Source organism: Macaca mulatta, chromosome 13 (genome assembly GCF_049350105.2).
Source record: "Macaca mulatta isolate MMU2019108-1 chromosome 13, T2T-MMU8v2.0, whole genome shotgun sequence".
NCBI lineage: Eukaryota > Metazoa > Chordata > Mammalia > Primates > Cercopithecidae > Macaca > Macaca mulatta.
This window is the reverse complement of record NC_133418.1, coordinates 103,983,711-104,004,390: the sequence shown is the minus strand read 5'-3', so window position 1 is coordinate 104,004,390 and position 20,680 is coordinate 103,983,711. Positions and strand designations below refer to the sequence as shown.

Sequence of the window (20,680 nt, the reverse complement as noted above, 5' to 3'; positions counted from 1 at the left end):
GATAAATAAAGATCAAACTGATATTTTTACCATTTTCAGTGAATCAGGATAGAAGAAAATTCACTAGATAGATATCATGTCATTTTCAACTGGATTCAGAAGGCTCTTAAAAATATTGCTGGGCCTCAGAGCTTTATGGACTTTAAGTATCATATATGCCATGGCTTCATTCTGGTGTTCTGGAGTCTGACTGTAAGTGAAGGTGTACTTGAAATATATTATATTATGATAAAATCATTTTTAAAAATATCAGTTTGCATTGGGTTTTATTTTTTAAATAATATTTCCATAAAATAGCTTGAGACCTGTTTTCTTAAAGTCAACATTTTTTTATCAAGCCATAGGAATACATTTATATATTTCCTTTTATTAATAAATTAATAATAAAAATTATAGCATATTTAGATAGTGAATTATAGTTTGCCAAATACTTTTTTTTATAATCATTATATCATTTCAATATTAAAAGGACCTTCAGGCCGGGTGCAGTGGCTCATGCCTGTTAGCCCAGCACTTTGGGAGGCCCAGGCTGGCGGATCACTTGAGGTCAGGAGTGCGAAACCAGCCTGGCCTACATGGTGAAACTTTGTCTCTACTAAAAGTACACAGATTAGCCGGGCATGCTGGCGCGTGTCTGTAGTCCCAGCTACTTGGGAGGCTGAGGCAGGAGAATTGCTTGAACCCGGGAGGCAGAGTTGCAGTGAGCCGAGACTGCACCACTGCACTCCAGCCTGGGAGCAAGACTCCATCTCAAAAAATTAAAAAAATAAAAATAAAAATAAAAGGACCTTCAGCAAAGGTAGAGGAAGGTATACCGAACGTTGTTTTCCAGATGAATAAATTAATGCTCTTAAAAATATAGCTAACATCATGAATAGCTTAATTTCTAAATGTTAACAGCTCCTTGTGATCCAAGAGTCATCTCAGTGAAATTCAAGGCAAACCTGCATCTTTGAAGAAAGTACAAGCATCTTTTCTGTCTTGTGCAGTTGTGATCATAAGGGCATCTGGGCGATCTAAAAAAACCAATGTCTGGTCTCATGGCTGACTTACCATCTGAGGGATCCCCTGCAGAGTGCGGGCACCCGTCAGGAGCAGTTTTCCAAGGAGCTGGAGGTCATGGAGCCTGGCAAAGCCAAGCTCCTCTCCCAAGATGCGGAGGTAGGCTCTGGCTTCTGGGACTTCTTTGGATTTCAAATCTTCAATCAGCTTCTGAACAGTGAACATCATTCCATTTACCATGTCCTGAGAGTTTAGTAATAAAATGGCCAGTGAGATGTCAGCAATGTCAAACACCTTTTAGTTCCCAATGTGGGACCTGTCTGCTGCAGCCAGGATGGGCCTAAAAAAATGCTTCAGGTGAGGAACAGGGAGACACTGAAGTCCAGGCTAATTTCTCTAAACAGAGATGAAAGAACTAAGGTCTTGTCAGGGATAGTGGCACTCTTAAAGCTATTCTTAATTTAAAAATCTGTAGACATAGTAAGATGTGGTGGGTTGAGGGGAGGGTCCCTGCTCTCCAGTATGCCAGGATCCTCAAGATTAGAAGATCCTCTGTCTCCCACCCATTCCCTGCTTAGCCTTCTCTTCTTTGACCAGTGAAGACTACAAAGTGTTTCTTAAGAAAATGTAGCTGCTATGTAAATTTACCAAAAGTTTGAAAAACACTTGATCCTAGACAAGTTCTTCTTAGAGAGAAGAAGAATCTCAGAGATGGATGCCCAGGCATTGGGGGGAAAAAATGTGAAATTGACAGACTCAAAGCAGATCAAAGACCCTTGGCCTCAAGTGGGGGTCAGGAAATCAGAAGATGGAACTGGTGCTCAACAGTGAGCTTGGAGGGGTAAATTACTTCCTTGCTCTGCAAACTTGAATGTGCATACAAGTCACATGAGGTCTTGCTAAAATACAGCTTCTGATTCAGTAGATTGTGGGTGAAGCCTGAGAACCTACATTTCTGACCAGACCACACATTGGGTAGCAAAAAATTCAAGAATAAGCTCCAGATCATACAGCCTATTTTGCTCCTTAAACAGGGGCTCATTACTAGCTTCAAAGTGGAATTTTGGTCTCATTTGCTAGTGCACTGATGGCAGTGAGCGCCAAAGAAAGCAGTTAATAATAATGAAAATATTAATTTAAAACTCGCAATAGTGTCTGCTTATTGAACAGTCCATGCCAGCATCAGGCACTGCACTTGGAATTTTAGATGCCTTATTTCATTGTCTTTAAATAACCTTGTGAGGTTTGGACTATTATTAGTAGTCTGGGATGCAGACAGAAACAGATACACATAATATCAACCAACTTCCCCAAGTGCACACAATTTCAAGACAGGGAAGTTAGAATTAAATCCATGCCCAGAGTTCATAGTTTTTTTTAAGACAGAGTCTCACACTGTCGCCCGGGCTGGAGTGTAACAGTGTAATCTCAGCTCACTGCAACCTCTACCTCCTGGGTTCAAGCAATTCTCCTGCCTCAGCCTCCCGAGTAACTGGGATTACAGGCGCCCACTACCATGCCCGGCTAGTTTTTTGTATTTTTAGTAGAGATGGGGTTTTACTATGTTGGCCAGGCTGGTCTCAAATTCCTGACCCCGTGATCCACCCACCTCAGCCTCCCAAAGTGCTGGGATTACAGGTGTGAGCCACCACGCCCAGCCCAGAGTTCATACTCTTAACTGTTATCCTAGAGTACTTCTCAGGATAGAAGTCTTCCTTCTGGGCACACTGAATTTCCGGAGACCTTTAACTGCTGAAGATACTGGCCCTTATCCCAGCAGGTCTGGTTGATAAAAACCATAGTTATCACTTCAGTTAGATAATATTTTGATGACTTCCTTGCTTAGAAAAGAATTGTTTTTGCATGGAGACCCAAAGCTTTCCTTAAGAAGATACTTGACAAATACATACCTGCTCACGTTTATCCTCTTTGGTATAGCCAAAGTGGTCCACTAAGACCTTAGAGACACCATCAGGAACTTGACCATTAACCCAGTACAAAGCTTTGTTGACACTGTCTGGGAAAAATCCTTGCTTCCCAAAAAGAGCTTCCAATGTTGGCTCAAAGCCTTTTCCTTCCAAGCCAATCTGAGAAACAAAATCAGATAAGAAAATGGCATCAGCTTTCTTTGTTATATGCCAGCCTAGTAGTTCCCCCTCTTGATGTCCATTTATCTAAACAAGTATTTGAATACCACAGGCCAGGAGCTGATCTTAGCACTTCACAGGAGCTGCTTTATTAAAATCTCACTAGAATCTTGACCTTATTACTTGCTTTTTTCTAGAAGAGGCAGCTAAGGTTCAGAGAGGACAAGCAATTCAACCAAGGGTTCAGAGTTGGGAGTGAATTTGAGATTTGAAGCAGATCTGACTAGGCAGCACATATGCTTCCTTGGCTTGGGACTTAAAGACGAGACATCTGCATTTCAATTTTTTTTTTATTTTTATACGGAGTCTCGCTCTGTCGCCCAGGCTGGAGTGCAGTGGTGCCATCTCTGCTCACTGCAAGCTTTGCCTTCTGGGTTCACGCCGTTCTCCTGCCTCAGCCTCCCGAGTAGCTGGGACTACAGGTGCCTGCCACCTCGCCCGGCTAATTTTTTTTGTATTTTTTTAGTAGAGACGGGTTTCACTGTGTTAGCCAGGATGGTCTCGATCTCCTGACCTCATGATCTACCCGCCTCGGCCTCCCAAAGTGCTGGGATTACAGGAATGAGCCACCTCACCCGGCCTGCATTTCTATTAATGTTAAGAAGTCATGCTTCAGGTGACCCCCAGCGAGGAGAAAGGAAGGCAGGGAAGGAGGGAAAGAAGAAAGCCTCAGAGTCATGGTAGGAAGTGCCTGGTGGTTCTTGTTTTCCTCTGGCTAGCTTCTGGCTCCCAGGGACTCTCTGTTTATGATGCTGTACAAAATGGGCTAGAGAACCTCGAACTCTTCACACTTACCTCGAAGAGGTCAGCTGAAGCAAATCCAAAGGCAGTAAGGGTCGTTTTCAGCATGGTTTCTTTAGGAAGGTAGTTATTTGGATCAAATATAAGATTCCCTTCAATTTTGGCTGAGGCTGGGTCAAGTGATGGAAGAGAAACAGATTTGTAGAGTCGATAGTTCCGAGAGAATTTTCTGAAGTCCATGACAGTTGGAAGTTGAGATTCTTTCAGAGCTTCTTTCACTAACTTTTTCAGACTAGATAAGAAGAAGTATAGTTTGAGCTGACACACCATGTTATTATCCTTTGACTCTTGCAGCCCAAGTAAATATGGATTTCCAATCACTACCAAAATGTCTGGATTTCATTTACCCTAAGGCTTTGGGTCTAGGTCTGCTACACATTTGCACAAGTGTTTGTGTCAGAAGCAAGGGCAGACAGTGGCTATGCCAAAACCTAGCGCTGGAATTCCAGCTTAGGGTCCTCAGTGGTATGTGGGGAAAAATTGCTCTTACTTACTCTTGGATATCCAATTCTTCGGAGTTCAAGATGTTGGCAATATGGGAAGCCACAAAGTTCTTCACTTGCTCATTCTGTTCCCATGGTAGAAGTTGGACAATTTTGTTAATATCTGCCTGTGAAGGACTCCTCATCAGCATGAGATAGGCAGCCAGTCGCTTATCTCCTGGAGAAGCATCATCAAGGAAAGTCTGAAGAAGCACCTCCTGGTCCTGCAGTCAAAAGAGGAGATGGTTATCACTGTCCTGTGGTCAGAACACAGAACGTGCCTGGCAAACACTGGCATTGTCTGCTAGCTCTTTCTTAAGCACAGGTCTAATTTCTCTGTAATCACTTTTCAAATGCTGGTATTGAATCTTCTTGCCAGTGTTTCCTAGAGCACTATCAAGTAAGGGTTCCCAGAAGATGCCTGTGGAATGCCTGTTGAATTCAATTCCATTAAAACACATAAATCATGGCCAAGTTATGATTTGTTTCACTAAGTGAAAATAAAGTTGTTTTAACCTAAGTTATTTTAATGTGAGGGTAAAGATGAAAAGGGGTAGTAAGAGTTTGGGGCTAATAAATAAGGTAGTTTCCAAAGCTCTGGAGCCATTGCCACCTAAGAGGGGGCCAAGTTGACTATCCTAGCCTAAGGTTATTGGGGGAAAATTAAGCATGTTTTTCCATGATGAGAGGGATGGTCAATCTGGTAGGTGGGTGGTAGGTAGCAAAAACATCTCACATTCTGCATGTTGACATAGCAGCAAGGTCAGGTATTTCTCTCATGTCACATACTGCTAGGCAGTCAAGTCAATAGGCTTGTAGAAATTTGCAATTAGAAAACAGTAGAGGCCAGGTGCAGTGGCTCACGCCTGTAATCCCAGCACTTTGGGAGGCTGAGGTGGGTGGATCACCTGAGGTCAGGAGTTCAAGACCAGCCTGGTCAACATGGCAAAACCCCGTCTCTACTAAAAAAAATACAAAAATTAGCTGGGTGTGGTGGCATGTGCCTGTAATCCCAGTTACTCAGGAGGCTGAGGCAGGGAGAATTGCTTGAACCCAGGAAGCAGAAGTTGCAGTGAGCCGAGATCGTGCCATTGCACTCCACCCTTGTAAATAGAGTGAGACTCCATCTCAAAAGATGGAAGGAAGGAAGGAAGGGAGGGAGGGAGGGAGGGAACAGCAGAATAAAGTCAGTAGATGAAATTTAGAGTCTCATTTCCCCAGTACCTTCCAAATCCTTGTTAATGAACTTTCACTTTCAGACCTCTTCTTGTGGACTTTACCTCGTCTTTAGGCTCCATTTTCCGCAGGGCCTGGATGGCAGCTTTCTGAATCATCAGTGATGGCTTTGTACTTTGGACACATTTCAGGATTGAAGACTTGAGTTCTGGAGTTACCTGCTCCATGGTTTGGCCCATGTTTCCAATGACCTGCATTGAAGAAAAGAAACAAGAACCCATCAGGGTGCAGGAGAGGGAAGTAAAAGGTATCCAGGAAAAGCGCTTCTGAAATGATCTATGTCGTGTAAAAGACTGAGATTACCCGCAGAATCAAATAGGTGTAATCTTCATCCCCAGTGCAGTCATCTTGAATCTGTTCCATCAGGTAATTAGCAATGTCTAGCAGCTCCTGGGTCCCTGTAGGGTTTGTCTTATGATAGCTACAGAATAAGAGCAGAGAGTCAAGACTCGGTAACCCCAGTTAGGTTTGTCTTAAAATCCAAACTTGTGAATGAGAAAAAATAATTATAAAATTCATATGGAATCCAAAAAGAGCCTGAGTAGCTGAAGCAATCTTAAGCAAAAAGAACAAAGCTGGAGGCATCACATTACCTGACTTCAAATTATGCTACAAGGCTATAGTAATCTAAACAGCATGATACTGGCATAAAAATAGACACATAGATCAATGGAACAGAATAGTGAACCCAGAAATAAAGCCACATAGTTACAGTCAATGGATCTTTGACAAAATTGACAAAAACATACACTCGAGAAAGGACACCCTTTTCAATAAGTGGTGCTGGGAAAGTTGGATTGCTATATGCAGAAGAATAAACCTGGACTACTATCTGTCACCGTATACAAAAATCAACTCAAGATAGATCAAAGACTTAAATGTAAGACCTGAAACTATAAAAATACAAGAAGAAAACCTAGGGAAAACTTCTGTGGACATTGACCTAGACAAAGAATTCGATGACTAAGACCTCAAAGGCAAAGACAACAAAAACAAAAAATAGACAAACAGAACTTAATTAAAGCAAAAAGCTTCTGCACAGTGAAACAAATAATCAACAGGGTGAGCAGCCTGCAGACTGGGAGAAAATATTTGCAAACTATTCATCCAGTGGGGTACTAATATCCAGAATGTACAAGGAATTCAAACAACTCAACAAAAAGTCCCCCAAATAATCCCATTAAAAAGTAGACAAAGGACATGAATAGACATTTTTTCAAAAGAAGACACACAAATGGCAATAGGCATATGAAAAAATGCATAACATTACTAATCATTAGAGAAAAGTAAATTGAAACCACAATGAGATAACATGTTACAACAGTCAGGAGGGCCATTATTCAAAAGACAAAAAATAACAGATGTTGGTGAGGATACAGAGAAAAGGAAACAGTTAACCACTGTTGATGGTATTGTAAATAAGTACAACCTCTATGGAAAACAATACAGAGATTTCTCAAAGAACTAAAAATAGAACTACCAATGAATCCAACAATCCCACTACTGGGTGCATACCCAAAGGAAAAGAAATCATTATATCCAAAGGATACCTGCACCCATATGTTTATCGCAGCACTATTCACAATAGCAAAGGCATGGAATCAACCTAAGTGTCCGTCAATGGATGATTGGATTAAAAATGTGGAATGTATAGGCAATAAAATACTATTCAGCCATAAAAAGAATAAAACCATGTCATTTGCAGTAACATGGATGGAACTGAAGGTCATTGTCTTAAGTAAAACAGGACAGTCACAGACAAATATTGCATGTTGTCACTTTATAAGTGGGAGCTAAATAATGTACACACAAGGACATAGAGTGTGGAATGATAAGACAATTGAGACTCAGGTATGGAAGTGGAGGGAGATGGATGGTGAGAAATTACTTAGTGGGTACACTATATGTTATCTGGGTGATGGATATCCTGAAAGCCCTGACTTAACTACTGCATAATCTATTCATGTAACAAAATTACACTTGTTCCACATAAATTTATATAAAAATGTAAAAAAGAAAGAGCAAAAAAATTTCATCAAAAGAAAAAACTGCCAGCCTGAGCAACATGGTGAAACCCTGTATCTACAAAAAATACAAAAATTAGCCAGGGCATGGTAGCATGCGCCTGTGGTCCCAGCTACTCAGGAGGCTGAGGTGGGAGGATCACTTGAGCCCAGGAATTTGAGGCTGCAGTAAGCCGTGACTGCACCATTGCATTCCAGCCTGGCTGACACAGTGAAACCATGTCAAAAAAAAAAAAAAATTAAGAGGAAAAAACTGCTAACTAATATTGAACTGAAGTTAATAATATGCATGCTGAAGTACTTAGGGGAAAGTGTGTTAATGTTTGTAATTTACTTTGAAATGCTTCAGAAAATAAGATGAATTAATGGATGGATGTATATGTGATAAAGCAAATATAATAACACTTAAATGGTAGGAGATAGCTGGTTTTCCAGGGGTTTTCCCTCTGAAATTCTGTCAACTTTGTTATGTTCAAAAACTTTTATAATATAATGTAGAGAAAATATTTTTAAAAATTCAGTTTGTGTTTGCTGATTTCTTATTTCAAGTCATTACTCCAAAAATGATCAAGAATAAACACAAGAGTAAGGAGCAGAGTTTGAAAGTGGAAGGAGGAGTTCAGCTTTAATACAGAGACGCACAGAAGTGCAAGATGTTCCTCTGCTCCTAGGAGGATAAATACAGTGTGGAAACTCACTTGTTGACCGCGTGGCTCAGCGCATACAAGGTGGCTCGGCTGCGCTGCTCCCTCGCCATGTTGAAGATCTCTCGCAGCTGCTGTGCTGAGGGCTCGGGGATCAGGGCCACCAGGTAGGTGACCACATCTATCAGAAGGGGGTTGGCATGCACACGTTTCAGCCACTGGAGGATGTGAGTGGAGCACTGGGGCTGTCCACACTGAACCAAGGCTTGCAAAGTGATGGGACTGAGAAGAAAGACATGGGTAAAGTTATACAGACCACCTTCAGGGCACATAAAATATTGCTCATGGTGTGTCCTCTGCCAGGAGAGCCCTTAATCACCTCATTCACTATTCAAATCTAACCATCTTTCAAAACCCAACTTGGAGCTCAGAGCCATGATGCTTTCCTTAGGAACATTACCCACAGGAGAAGCCCCATCGAGGACAGTCCCAAGAGGGGACTGTGGATCTGTAGCGACAAGAAGACTGTTATCACAGCCCTTTGGCCAGCACATGGAATATGCCTGGCCAACATTAGCTGGGTCTCATTCCTGGCCTCAGTCCCTTCTCTCACCTTCATAGCGCTTAAAGCCAGTGCCTTGAAGGGTAGAGAAATCATATAATATTTTTTGTCTGAGTTCTCTCTCCACCAGCCTATAAGCTTCTGGAGAGCACCTGCAATAGAACTAGGAATTAAAAGATACCCATCAAAATGTGGGAACTATTCTCCTCCTATTTTAACACACAAATACTTAGCTGCCTTGAACACTGTGTGCGTGTGTGTGTGTTTCATGGAACTCTTAGCACGTCAGCTGATAGTTCTCTATCCAGCAATCATGAATTGATTGACTAATTGATTAACTGGATTGATATCCAAATGGTCCCTGAGATTCTCCATTTGGTCAAGGTTTGAAAGTTCAGTCAGTTACCATCAGTTTTATAAAAAGTTGAGCTGTAACCATTAAATACCTGGACACCTCGATCAGCTGTGGCAAGAGAGATGTGACTGCTTCCTCACTGAGGCCTCGCAGCTCAGTAACCAGCTTATGGAAGAGATTAGCTCTCTGGATATTTTGCTCAGAGATGGTTAGTTTTTTCAATTCCTGCAGAGTCTTCAAAACAGCTTCGGCCTGCTTTGGAGGTGATGTGGATTTGGTGCTCTCAAATGCGAGACCCACCTTCTTAGTACCTGGAAGATGGAAAGTGTCAAAGGAACTCTAGCTTACTTCTTCATCTCAACCATATCTTTGTCTACTGGAAGCTGGAAATTGTGGAGTATCAGCACAGGGGAAAAGGGAAGAAAACTATCATGTATTCAATGACTGCTAGATCTGGCTCTGCCATAGGTGATTGACTTAATTGTTTTCACCGACTCATCATCCTATCCCTGTGGGTTGGCATTATTGTTCAATTTAAAGATAAATTCAGCCCTGCTTCAGAGACCCACAGAGTTTTTGGGCAATGTAAACTGTCATCCCCGGATCTCAGCTCTGAGTCCCAGAGATGAGACAGAAATGAGACCCAGAGATGAGGAACTGCGACCCAGAAATGAGCAACTTACTTTTGAAGAGTTCTTAGGGTCTAAGAGGTAGAGCTGAAGTGGAATTCAGACTTGTCTGAGTCTATCATCAGGTTACCTTTAGCTTGAAATAATTGGTGAGGAGGTGCTGCTGTTGACATGGTTACAACTGGGACCAGGCACATTGATGCTCATCACCATTTCTTCTAATTGGGTCTAGCAGCAGCTTGTGGGGAGGGGAGACACTTTTGTATCCTCTCCACCACCTACTATGACCTATGCCAGGAAGAGAGGTAAAAGTCCTCATGGAAGTGTGGTGTAATGAGAAGAGTCCTGGCTTAGATTACAACCTGGGCACTTATTTGCCCCCTCTAATATTCTACGGCCTTGTCTACATCAAACTCTAAGCCTCTCTGTGTCACTTTTCCCCCTGTAGAATAGGTATAAAATCACCTCTCTACCACCTGACGTCACCGGTTGCTGTGAACAAAAAGGACAATGAGGTAATGTACAAGAAGGAATTTGGACAGATATAAATACAATACAATGCTGGGTAAGGGTTGGACTCAAGATTGCTAGAGTTCCTTCTACCTCTAAAGACTGACTCCTGAGGTTACTATCTGGGCCGGACTCTGAAGGTTCTCTCCCACTTGGTCCACCTCATCCAGGACAGCTCTGGGTCTTATCACAGGATAGGTGATATCAGTGCTACCAAATATGTCATGTTAAACTTAGGATTCCAGTTTTCTATTTACAAACGCCTAGGTAGCTTTGGGAACTTCTTTTTCTTTATGCCATTGCAACTTGACATTCTGAGATGAGTTTGCTTTCTCATAGAGGTAGCCAGAACACCAGTGTCCATATCACTTGTTAGTCAGCAGACATTTAACAGGGCCCAGCAAGTGGCTAAGCCATGATTGGCATATCTTAGGTAGATTTTCCAGCAACTTTGTGGACAGAAAGTCTTACCTTCACCAAAGAAGCGGCTGTTGATCTTTGGTGTGTCTTCAAGTTTCAAAGTCTGTGTCACTTGTACTCCCATCCCATACATATTCCTGGTAACCAAGGAAGCACATCATGTCATGGATGGCCAGAAGATACTATTCTTTCCATGTTGAAGGTTTCCCCTGTCTCTGCATCTACCCAAGTCCTGCCCATCTTTCAAAGCATGGGTAAATCCAGCCATTGTTGGCCCTGAATGAATAACATCCACCTCTTCTTGGTCACGCTAGTCATCCTCCCATCAAAAGGACATGCGTGCCTTATACTCTCCACTAGTCTGGAGTAGCCAGACATAGGAACTAGTGCAATGTCTCGAAATTCTTTCGTATCTTCCACAGCACAGAACCAAGAATATGGCAGTTACTCAATAAATATTCACTGATTGTCACTTTTCAAAGTGGATTTGGATATATAGGTTTCCAGTAAATATCCCAAATCTTCCATGAAACCTTTTCTAACCAGGGTACCCTGCAGTGATCCCCAGGTTTTCTGGATCTACACCCCTTAAAGACTGGGTCTTAGATATCTTTTGTTGGTCTTGGGTTGTTTTGCATGCCTAGGACTTTTCTGCCAAATGGCCTGTTAGCTTAAAAAGGGGGACAGGGAGGGGTTGCATTTTATCCTTCTCCATACCTCCCTCCCAGGCACAGGTTTGCCTGGAACAGAGCACTTGAGAAGTGTTCAGTTCACACTGACCCATTAAATGACAAATCAGTAGTGCATCAGGTGACCTACTTATAGGAGAAAGGCAGGAACAGGTGCTGCTCCTTGCAGATGGCTTCTGCCACATGCTTCCTCTTGGCGTCCAGGGTGTACTGACAGGACTGGCTACTGCTGATCAGAGTTGACAAGGGGTGGGTCTGTGAATGAGATTGGAGACAAGCATTTTGATCAGTCCCTGTGTCTTCTGTCAAAAGCATTTACCTTCAAGGTAGAAGGGAGGAGGGGTCCTGTACCACTAGATAAACTCAGGGAAAGAAGATAGCTGGGTACTTGACATTTAGACCGGGGGTGCAACATGTCGGCATCCCCAAAGCTGAGTCAAGCTATAGACTCCTCTTTTTCCACCCCCACTGGACAAAGTCTAAACTTTGTATCCTCCACATGCCCATCCCACCACATAGCCCCTCACACACCTGCTCAGTCAGTTTTCTTTGCCCAAAAGCCCATTCTTACATGTCTGTTTCATTTACACATTCTTTGCATTTTTTGGATTCTTGCTCCACATCTTCCATGAAACGTTGCCCACTGAGCTACATGAATAATACTTTCTCCTTCCTGGTCAGGCCCAGGATTTCTTGTCTGCACTGTTCAGCGTATCACCTTATTGAGTATACAATGTATGCTTTATTGACCTGGCTCCTGTATTAGACTGGAAGCATCCTGAGGGGAAGGTCCATGGTTCATTTGCCACTGTCCCTTCCTTGGTGCTGCCCAGAGTGGGGTTGAGCACACAGCAGATGCTCAGAAAAGACCCCTAAGCCAGTGCATTATCCTCTTCTGACTGTGGCACTCATGGTCATCAGACTCCCTGTTTTCAACCCCAAGGACAATGACCAGGAACAGGGCCCGGCATGACAGTGATTGCTCAAGTTCTTCATGTTCACTGAGACAGCCTGGGGCTCATATCAGGGAAGATGTTGCAGGGGTCGGGCAGGCTCAGGTAATATGGTGCTCCATGGCCCCACTTAACAGAGAGGAGAGGGTGCTCCAGGCCGGAGGCAGAGGGATCGTGTTTGGTCAGGGTGGTACTGGAGGTGGGAGGACAAGAAGCTGGAACACTCTTAAGTCACTGCATTTCATGGGATGAAGGAGATGGGGAGAACACAGGTCTTGGGACTTCTTCAAAGTCCAGAGGCTTGGAGCTGGCACAAGGAGTTCTTGTGCAGGAAGGAACAGTAGGTAGTTTTGCTGCCCTACATCCATCCCCGGAGCCTTCTCAGAGATGAGCAGTCATTACTCTCAAGTGATGAGAGTAGAGGTGGTTTAGTGCCAGTGACAGAAGGACAGGAGGAAAGACAGAGCTCTGGGCTGGGAGGGAGGAGCCTGACTCAAGTCTTGGCTCAACTGATCCCAGGCCATGAAGCCTGGGCAGACCTTCCTATGCCTGCTCAGGGTCCTATCTGTAGTCTGTATAAAAAACAGGCTGGGCAGGCTGTCCTCCCTCAAAGGTGCCCACTAGCTTGAAAATTTTGGAATGTTATTAATAAGAGGATGCTCCTTGGTGTGCATGACAGTGCTGACATGGGACTTACCATGCCTTTGATGAGAGCAAGTGGGCTGACGCCTGTACGGATGGGCTTGAAGCGATCACACTGCCCCAGGTCTCTTTCAGTGGATATTTCTGTTGCCACATTGCCCTTCCTTGTCTTGACGGTAAAGTGAGTGGAGCAGTTTCCATACACGGTATCCTATGGGGGCAGAAGATGCAACCACATATATTCAACATGGGAAACATCCTTGGGTACTTGGGAGGGACGGGGTGGGGATTGTGAAAGAAAAGGCAGAAGGAATCTAGCTTTGGGAGGGACTTTCTTTTTCCTCCTATGCAGAGTGTGGTCTTGCTAGTGCCTGGCCAGCCCAAGTTGGGAGAGAGAAAACCAGTTAAGGGTGGGTCTGCAGAAAGGCTCTGCAGGATGCATCGCTGTCTTCTCCCAGTATGGTGTCATAGAGAAATTAGAGCCAGATAAGGGCATAAAAGTGCTCATGGGACTGAGGTGAAATGAATTCTGTCTCACATTGAAACCTGAAATTCGTAAAAGAGACTGGCAACAGATCCCGTTATTTTTGGTGTTTAAAATACACACAGGATTGACTGTGTTATACCATAACCCATCAAACACAGGTGAACAGCATTAAACAAAAGTGGGGGTGGGGGTGGGGTGGCCAGGACGCCTCAATAACTGTTTTAAAATTAGACCCAACCTGATCAGCCTGCTTGGAATGATCTGTGAGCGAGCCCAAGGGACAGGAGGAATCTCGGGCACCAGTATGTCACACCAATCCATGGCTTCCTGTGTAACTAGCCATGGAGCTGACTCAACAATCTGCTTTGTATATGGTAGGACCGGCCTCTAACACATGAAGATGAGTTTCAAGGGCCACTGCTATCAGTTTTCTAAATCCTCACCAGAAACAACACTTGCTTGGTTTCTTCTGTCTCTGGGGGAACCAGGAGGGCAGAAATGATGCCCCTCTTGATGTTCAGGATGTGTGTAGGTTCATCTTTCTCCGGGTAAAGGAAAACTTGCTTCCCTTCTGGAATGACCAGCTTGAGCTCATACCTGTCCCAGAGAGAGCATGGTCATGGGAATGTCCTTCTCCACTACAACTTGCTGGAAGTAAGCTGGGTGGCACTGAAGTTGCTTTTCTCATAGTTTTTTAACCAATTGTTCTTGTGACATCATTTTTTGTAAATATAGAATATAGCTACACATAGACATACATTTTTCAAAAAAGCATGCACATATACATATATTTTGGTGATTCTTTTTCTTTTTTTGAAATGGAGTCTCACTCTGTTACTCAGGCTGGAGTGCAATGGCGCAACCTCAGTTCACTGCAACCTCCACCTCCTGGGATCAAGTGATTCTCCTGACTCAGCCTCTGGAGTAGCTAGGACTACAGGCATTTGCCATCACACCCAGCTAATTTTTGTATTTTTAGTAGACACAGGTTTCACCCTGTTGGCCAGGCTGGTCTCGAACTCCTGACCTCAGGTGATCTGCCCGCCTCGGCCTCCCAAAGTCCTGGGACTACAGGCATGAGCCACCAGGTCCAGCCGTGTTTTAAAGTTTTTTGCTTGGCTCATCCCGCCCTGCTCTGTTCTCCACCCATATCAGTCTCTTTGCCCATCCTCCCCATATGGACACCCAAGTGGTTGTTCCATTTGTTTCTGTGCTCTCACACAATCCTCTGTAAACATGGGTGAGTGCAAACAGAGTCATACAAAGATTTTGTCATTGTTTGTTTTATACAAGTAGCATTGTATTGTGCATACTTTTATCTTGTTTTTCTCACTTAATTATACTTCACAAAAACCCTTCTGAGTCACTTGGTATAGCTCTAACAGATTTTTTAAAAGCTGCATGCAGAACATTCCATTCCATGGCTATATAGAATTTATTCACACATTGCCCCATTTGATGGCATTTGCCTTCTCTCTTTCTGGATTTTTTTTAAACCACGCAAACAATACCAAAACAAACATCCTTATGCCTATCTTCACACATTACTGCTTTTATTTTCATGGGCTAGAGTCCCAGAGACTAAAATATCTGTGTCAAAGGGTATTAAGTATTCTAAATTAGAGTAGATATTGCCTGATGGCTCTAATTTCCACCAGCAGCTCAGGACAGCACACTTTTCCTCACTGGCCTGCCAGCAACAGGTGCTATTGCTGTTTTCCAGTTTTGCAGTCTGATGGGTATAAGTGGATAAATATCTTGTTACATTAATTTGTATTTCTTGACTACCAGTGAATTGGAGCTTCTTTCCATACACTTGTTGGACAGTCACTCTTTTGTATGGTGTCAGGCCATGGCTGAAGCCCATGCTGACTTTGGTCTCAGGGACTTCCCATTGGGTACTTGCTAAGTTTCTGAGGACCTGACTGCAGCCACTCTGGTTACATCAGGAGGAAAAGGTGACAGACTCATCTCCCACAGCCTACACCCTCTCAGAAAGTTCCCGACACGAAGAAACAATAAATGTTTGAGATGATGGGTATGCTAATTGCTCTGATCTGATCACCATACATTACATGTATCAAAACATCAATATATTCTCAATAAATATGTATAATTATTATATGTCAATTTTTTAAAAAAGACAGTTAAAGTCATGAAAATGCAAACCTGGAAAGCCCTCCTTGTCAAGAACAGGAGTCTCTTCTGTATTTGGAGAAGACCAAGGACCAAAAAATAACCACTCCTTCCTCCTGCCACCATACCTCTCTCCCTCATAGACAGTTAAGTCTTGGAGAAAATAAAGCATATGAAGGAAAGAAGCCTCACAGCCTATTTTGGCGAGAAAGGACTGGCATCTGAATCTAACGTTTAGTAAAACTGAAAAACGGGCAAGGATGGTGACATGGTTTGGCTCTGGGTCCCCACCCAAATCTCATCTTGTAGCTCATAATTCCCACATGTGTGGGAGGGACCTGGTGGGAGGTGATTGAATCACGGGGCAGGTCTTTCCCGTGCTGCTCTCGTGATTGCAAATGGGTCTCAGGAGATGTGGTGGTTTTAAAAACAGGAGTTTCTCCGCACAAGCTCTCTTTGCCAGCCGCCATCTATGTAAGATGTGACTTGCTCTCCCTCACCTTCCACCATGATTGTGAGACCTCCCCAGCCACATGGAACGGTGAGTCCAACAAACCTTTCTTTTGTAAATTGCCCAGTCTCAGGTATGTCTTTATCAGCAGCATGGAAACAGACTAATTCAGACGGAGTTTTCTGATGCTACCAAGTTAACAACTCTATCCTGCCTGTATTCACACACACCTAAGACCCTACAAACTGTGACTGAAGATGAGGCAGGGGTGATGTTGAAAATATTTACAACGGGTGTGACATGGGCCCTGATCAGTCAGCAGAGATGCAGCTGCAGCGGCCGATCCATGTGCAGTGGCTGAATGCCAGCCTAGGAGGGGGGGGCCACTGAAGCCTTGGTGCTCCTCTGCCCTGCGCTGGACAAACCCTGCCCCGCCACGTGCCCCGCCACAGCAGCCAGCGCCTCTGGGACCTCGCACCGAAGACCACCAAGCACTGGTCTTATTTAGTTCTTTAAGAATTCACTTGTTTAAACACAGCATCTCAGTTTTATAATCTCAAGAAGTTTAAAGCATGAGATTTTTAGAAACACATTAAAATGATAATTAAAGGAACCTAACTAGGGAAGGGCAAATAATGCTTGTCTCTTTTTGATGATTGTGAAAACACAGCAATTCCCTGATCCACGATGAATATGGAATACAAATACTTAGAGTCACATCCGTGCCTGTTGTAAACTCACAAGTTCATACCTCAGCGGACGGACACACACATATGTGTGTGCTCATGTACAACACGCCTTACCTGGACATGGCTGCAGCAAACTCCTCGGAGTTCTTGGTTTTCTTCAGCAAGGCCCTGCCCTCAGGGTTGAAGCCATACACCTCTTTCAGGGTGCACTGGCTGGTCTTCAGGATGAAGCTGCAGAGCTGGGGAACCTCCAGCTCAACCTGAGAATACAGGGTAGCATAGCATTGAGGTTGTCTATCAAGAATGAGAGGCGGCCCCTGAAGCCCAGGGCTTAATCTCTAATCAGAGCACCAAAGGGAATTCTGCTGGGAACACCACTGCCTGCTCCTCAACACCACGTGCCTTATCAACATGCCTCCTGGGTGCTCTGTGCACCAACCTAGACTTAGTCCTATTGCTGGCCTTTTCCCCCTCCCAGGGTAACACGTTTCTTAAGTTTGCCTCTGTGCACAGGAAGGAGGATGTCCTTTTATTGGTTCCAAAGTTACTTCAATTATAAAGAGCTGTGGTTAAATAGAAGCGCTGTAGACTAGGAGTGAGAGTGAAGGAGAAAAACAGAAAGCAGGAAGAGGGCCATCATCAGTTTCCACAGCAAACGTCCCCTTAATGTCACCCAAAAAACTGGTTTATATCTATTAGGGCCTATTTAGAGCTTCGCGTATAGCTGGAGTTTCAGTGGATCCCTACTTATTATCCAGTACTATTCAAATAACTTTAAAGAAATGTTGTACATGTGTGCTGTTCAATAGGGGGACCAGTAGCCAGGGTGCCTGTTGAGCAGTTGAAATGCAGCTAATGTGACAACGAATATGAATTTTTAATTTCATTCCATTTAAATAGTCCAATGTGGCTCATGTCTACCATATTGTATAGCACAGACAAGAGCTACAGCACTCTCTAAAAAAGGTGACTGCTCAGCTTGACTTCTCTTCCCCACCCAAACCCTAACAGCAGCCTATAGATCTGCTCCAGATGTACGTGACATGAGTACAACCAGTCTCAATAATAAGCAAAGTTTTATTTTAGAACAAACTGTATGTTTATATTTTTTTCTTCTTTCTATTCGTTTTTCAGCAACAGATTCTGTTGGACTTAGACTATAAAAACTGCATTTCACAGTGCGATTCTGAGATGCCTGCCTCCCTTAGCTCACCTACTGGGCTTCTCTCACGCTGAAATCTACAGACCCACACTGCTGCTAATCTAGATCACGTAGTCCTATTGCATCTGGGAAGTTAACGGGAAAATACATCTGGCTTGCGAAATTTGGCGGGGGCAGACAACATCTCAGCAATGTGGCTGACTTACAAACAGAGGCAAAGTCCCAATGCTTTGATCAGATTACAACAGTTCTGGGATGCTCTGCATTTGCTCAGTACACAACCTCCGGGAAGGTCGCGTGTTGGGCACCCGCTGGAACAGGGCTGGGGGAAAGCTGTGGGCTCTGGGTCCCTCCCGCCTGCATCCTCCATACCTTGCAGTTGATCCTGGTGGCGCTTCTTGAATCAGCAGTCCCAGGGACTCCACTGGAGCTCTCAGCCTCATAGTTGTACGTGTACTTCCGGAGGTGCTTGAATCGGGTCGTATCTCCTAACGTGGGGAGAAATACGTCAGCCACATAGGAGAAATAGCTCTCCCACGGACAGCCAGTTCTGGGCAGAGAGGGGCAGTGGCATAGATAATTAAAATGTAATTAAACTGAAATTAGTTTTTAATTGACTTTATATTATACTTCATTTTCCTTTATAGATTTGACTTCTCCATTATGTTTCTGCTGAGGCTAATGTTTAAATTAGCTGGCATGTCTTGACTATGTCGTCTGAGGCACAGGGAAGGGAGTGACAAATGTCAAGTAATGGGGCTCAGAAAATCTGCATGAGACACCCTCTGGTAAATTAAGAGATGACAACATGACGCAAATAGTACTCTCTCTAAAGCTTTTTTAGCTTGAAAACGCCTTAATTCCGTGACTCTGAGACTACCAAATACTTGAGGCAAAGTTCATTAAGCATTAAGCGTAACTAACTTAAGAAACTCCTAGAAAGGAGTTTCTGGAGGTTTCCACTGTAGTTGAGAGGAATTTTCTGAACAATTGAAGAAAAAGAACATCTGGGTCCTGAGCCCAGCTGCAGTGATGGCAGATGTCCACCAGATGGCAGCGCTGCCCCATCAGACGTCCGCCCCGCGGCTCCAGCACACAGGGTCCCCTTGGAGGCCAGCTCCTTTGACCCCCAGGGGTCAGGTAAATAGGAAGGGGATGGAGGTCCGATTTCTGCACAAAGGTTAAAGTCAGTATTTCCTCACCCTCACATGCTTCGAATCAATGACTAGTCACTGATAAACAGGACAGTGATGTTTCTTCAAAGTGTGCACAGGCCAGCGGGGTGTCAGTGCTTTCCCTCCCCCGCCCCCAGGCTGAACTCTTGGGAGAGAACAGAAGGGCAGGTAGAGGAGAGTTGGCATCCCTTGCGTGTGGGCAGAGGCTCAAGGAACTTGCTTCCTGGGGTCAGAGCAGGGCACACCACGAGGCCATCTTAGCCCCTTAGAGTGGGGGGACCTCAGGGACCCGGGTGTAGGAGGGTGCATGGGGCTGGGCACCCTTCCACGCCCCATGCGCAGATGCCTTACTTGGACAGACCGGGCTGACATTTTCCAGCATTTCCTTTTCTGTAAGACAGGAGAAAGAAATCTGTGAGCTTCCCACGTCTTCCCAGCGGGTGCTAGGGCCCGACAGGGGGACCACAGGCACAGGTTTCACCCTTCAAGAGGGAGGCAGGCTCCGGAGAACCCCTCCTCAGCCCCTCCATCCCATGCCCCCCATCCTGAGTCTGCAGGGGGCCGCCAGCTGGTCCAGTCCCCCGCCTCGCCCTGGACCCTGTGGCTGCCCTCCCTCTGGCCTAGGCCCTGGCTGCGCCAGCCAACCTCGTGCCGCCGGCTCCCTCCCGCTCACTCTGAGCCCGCAGCGCGGCCGCGCACTCACCGGCCCTGGCGCCAGCCAGCAGCAGCAGCAGCGCCGGCAGCGCCAGCAGCGCGGGCCTCGGCGGGCCCATGGCCGGCTGCGGTGGGGCGGCTCCTGGGCTGCGGCCTGGCCTCGGCCTCGCGGCCCTGGCTGGCTGGGCGGGCTCTTCAGCGACAGCAACCGAGAAGGGCACTCAGCCCCGCAGGTCCCGGTGGGAATGCGCGGCCGGCGCCCGCACCCCATTTATAGGAAGCCCAGGCTGCAAGAGCGTCCGGATTGCAAAAGGTACAAAGGGCGCTTCCCGGGCCTGGCCTGTTTGCTTTTCTACACTGGCTTCTCTTTGAGCCTTGAAGAGCTTCAAGGGAGTGGGCCCACCTGGGATGCAGCTGCAACCACCGGGGGGCTGGGTCCCAGGTGGGTTCCCTCCCCCGAGCGTCTTCAAGGCTCTGGCACGGCCCTTCCTATATCTCAGTGGGGCCATGGCTGGTGCCTCAGGGTCTGAGAAGCCTGCTCTGACCAGGGGTGCCTTCTTCAGATGACCCACCACGGGGACAAAATCCCTGCTTCTCCTGGACTGAAATGGGAGCCACGTGGAGAACCAGTCCTGAGCGCTGTCTTGGTGGAGACATGTTCCCACCGGTTCCTTCTTTTCCATTTTGGTGGACCTTGGATTTGCACTGACACCCTAATCCTGATGAGTGTCTGTGGCTGTGGGGTTCAGCCTGTGCTGAAGGAGGAGAGAGAAGGGGGATGCAGGGGGTCTAGTGAGTGATCAGGCACTGCCCCTGAGGATGGGCGGCCT

At 45.2% G+C, this 20,680-nt stretch overlaps 1 protein-coding gene across 1 annotated transcript in view; it reads right to left on the bottom strand.

Annotated features, from left to right (window-relative positions):
• APOB (apolipoprotein B) overlaps window positions 1-20,143 on the bottom strand; it is a 42,191-nt gene extending 22,048 nt beyond the window's left edge. The window contains exons 1-16 of the mRNA XM_001097500.5: window positions 19,900-20,143; window positions 19,548-19,586; window positions 18,394-18,509; window positions 16,974-17,119; window positions 14,027-14,180; window positions 13,152-13,307; window positions 11,632-11,756; window positions 10,864-10,949; window positions 9,345-9,564; window positions 8,391-8,618; window positions 5,972-6,089; window positions 5,713-5,859; window positions 4,445-4,656; window positions 3,945-4,182; window positions 2,913-3,089; window positions 1,054-1,245 (exon numbers count right to left, since the gene is read on the bottom strand). Coding sequence (XP_001097500.4) covers window positions 1,054-1,245; window positions 2,913-3,089; window positions 3,945-4,182; window positions 4,445-4,656; window positions 5,713-5,859; window positions 5,972-6,089; window positions 8,391-8,618; window positions 9,345-9,564; window positions 10,864-10,949; window positions 11,632-11,756; window positions 13,152-13,307; window positions 14,027-14,180; window positions 16,974-17,119; window positions 18,394-18,509; window positions 19,548-19,586; window positions 19,900-19,969 — 2,424 coding nt within the window. The 5' untranslated portion in view covers window positions 19,970-20,143. The remainder of the gene's footprint in view (window positions 1-1,053; window positions 1,246-2,912; window positions 3,090-3,944; window positions 4,183-4,444; window positions 4,657-5,712; window positions 5,860-5,971; window positions 6,090-8,390; window positions 8,619-9,344; window positions 9,565-10,863; window positions 10,950-11,631; window positions 11,757-13,151; window positions 13,308-14,026; window positions 14,181-16,973; window positions 17,120-18,393; window positions 18,510-19,547; window positions 19,587-19,899) is intronic.
• Window positions 20,144-20,680: the final 537 nt, after the last annotated feature.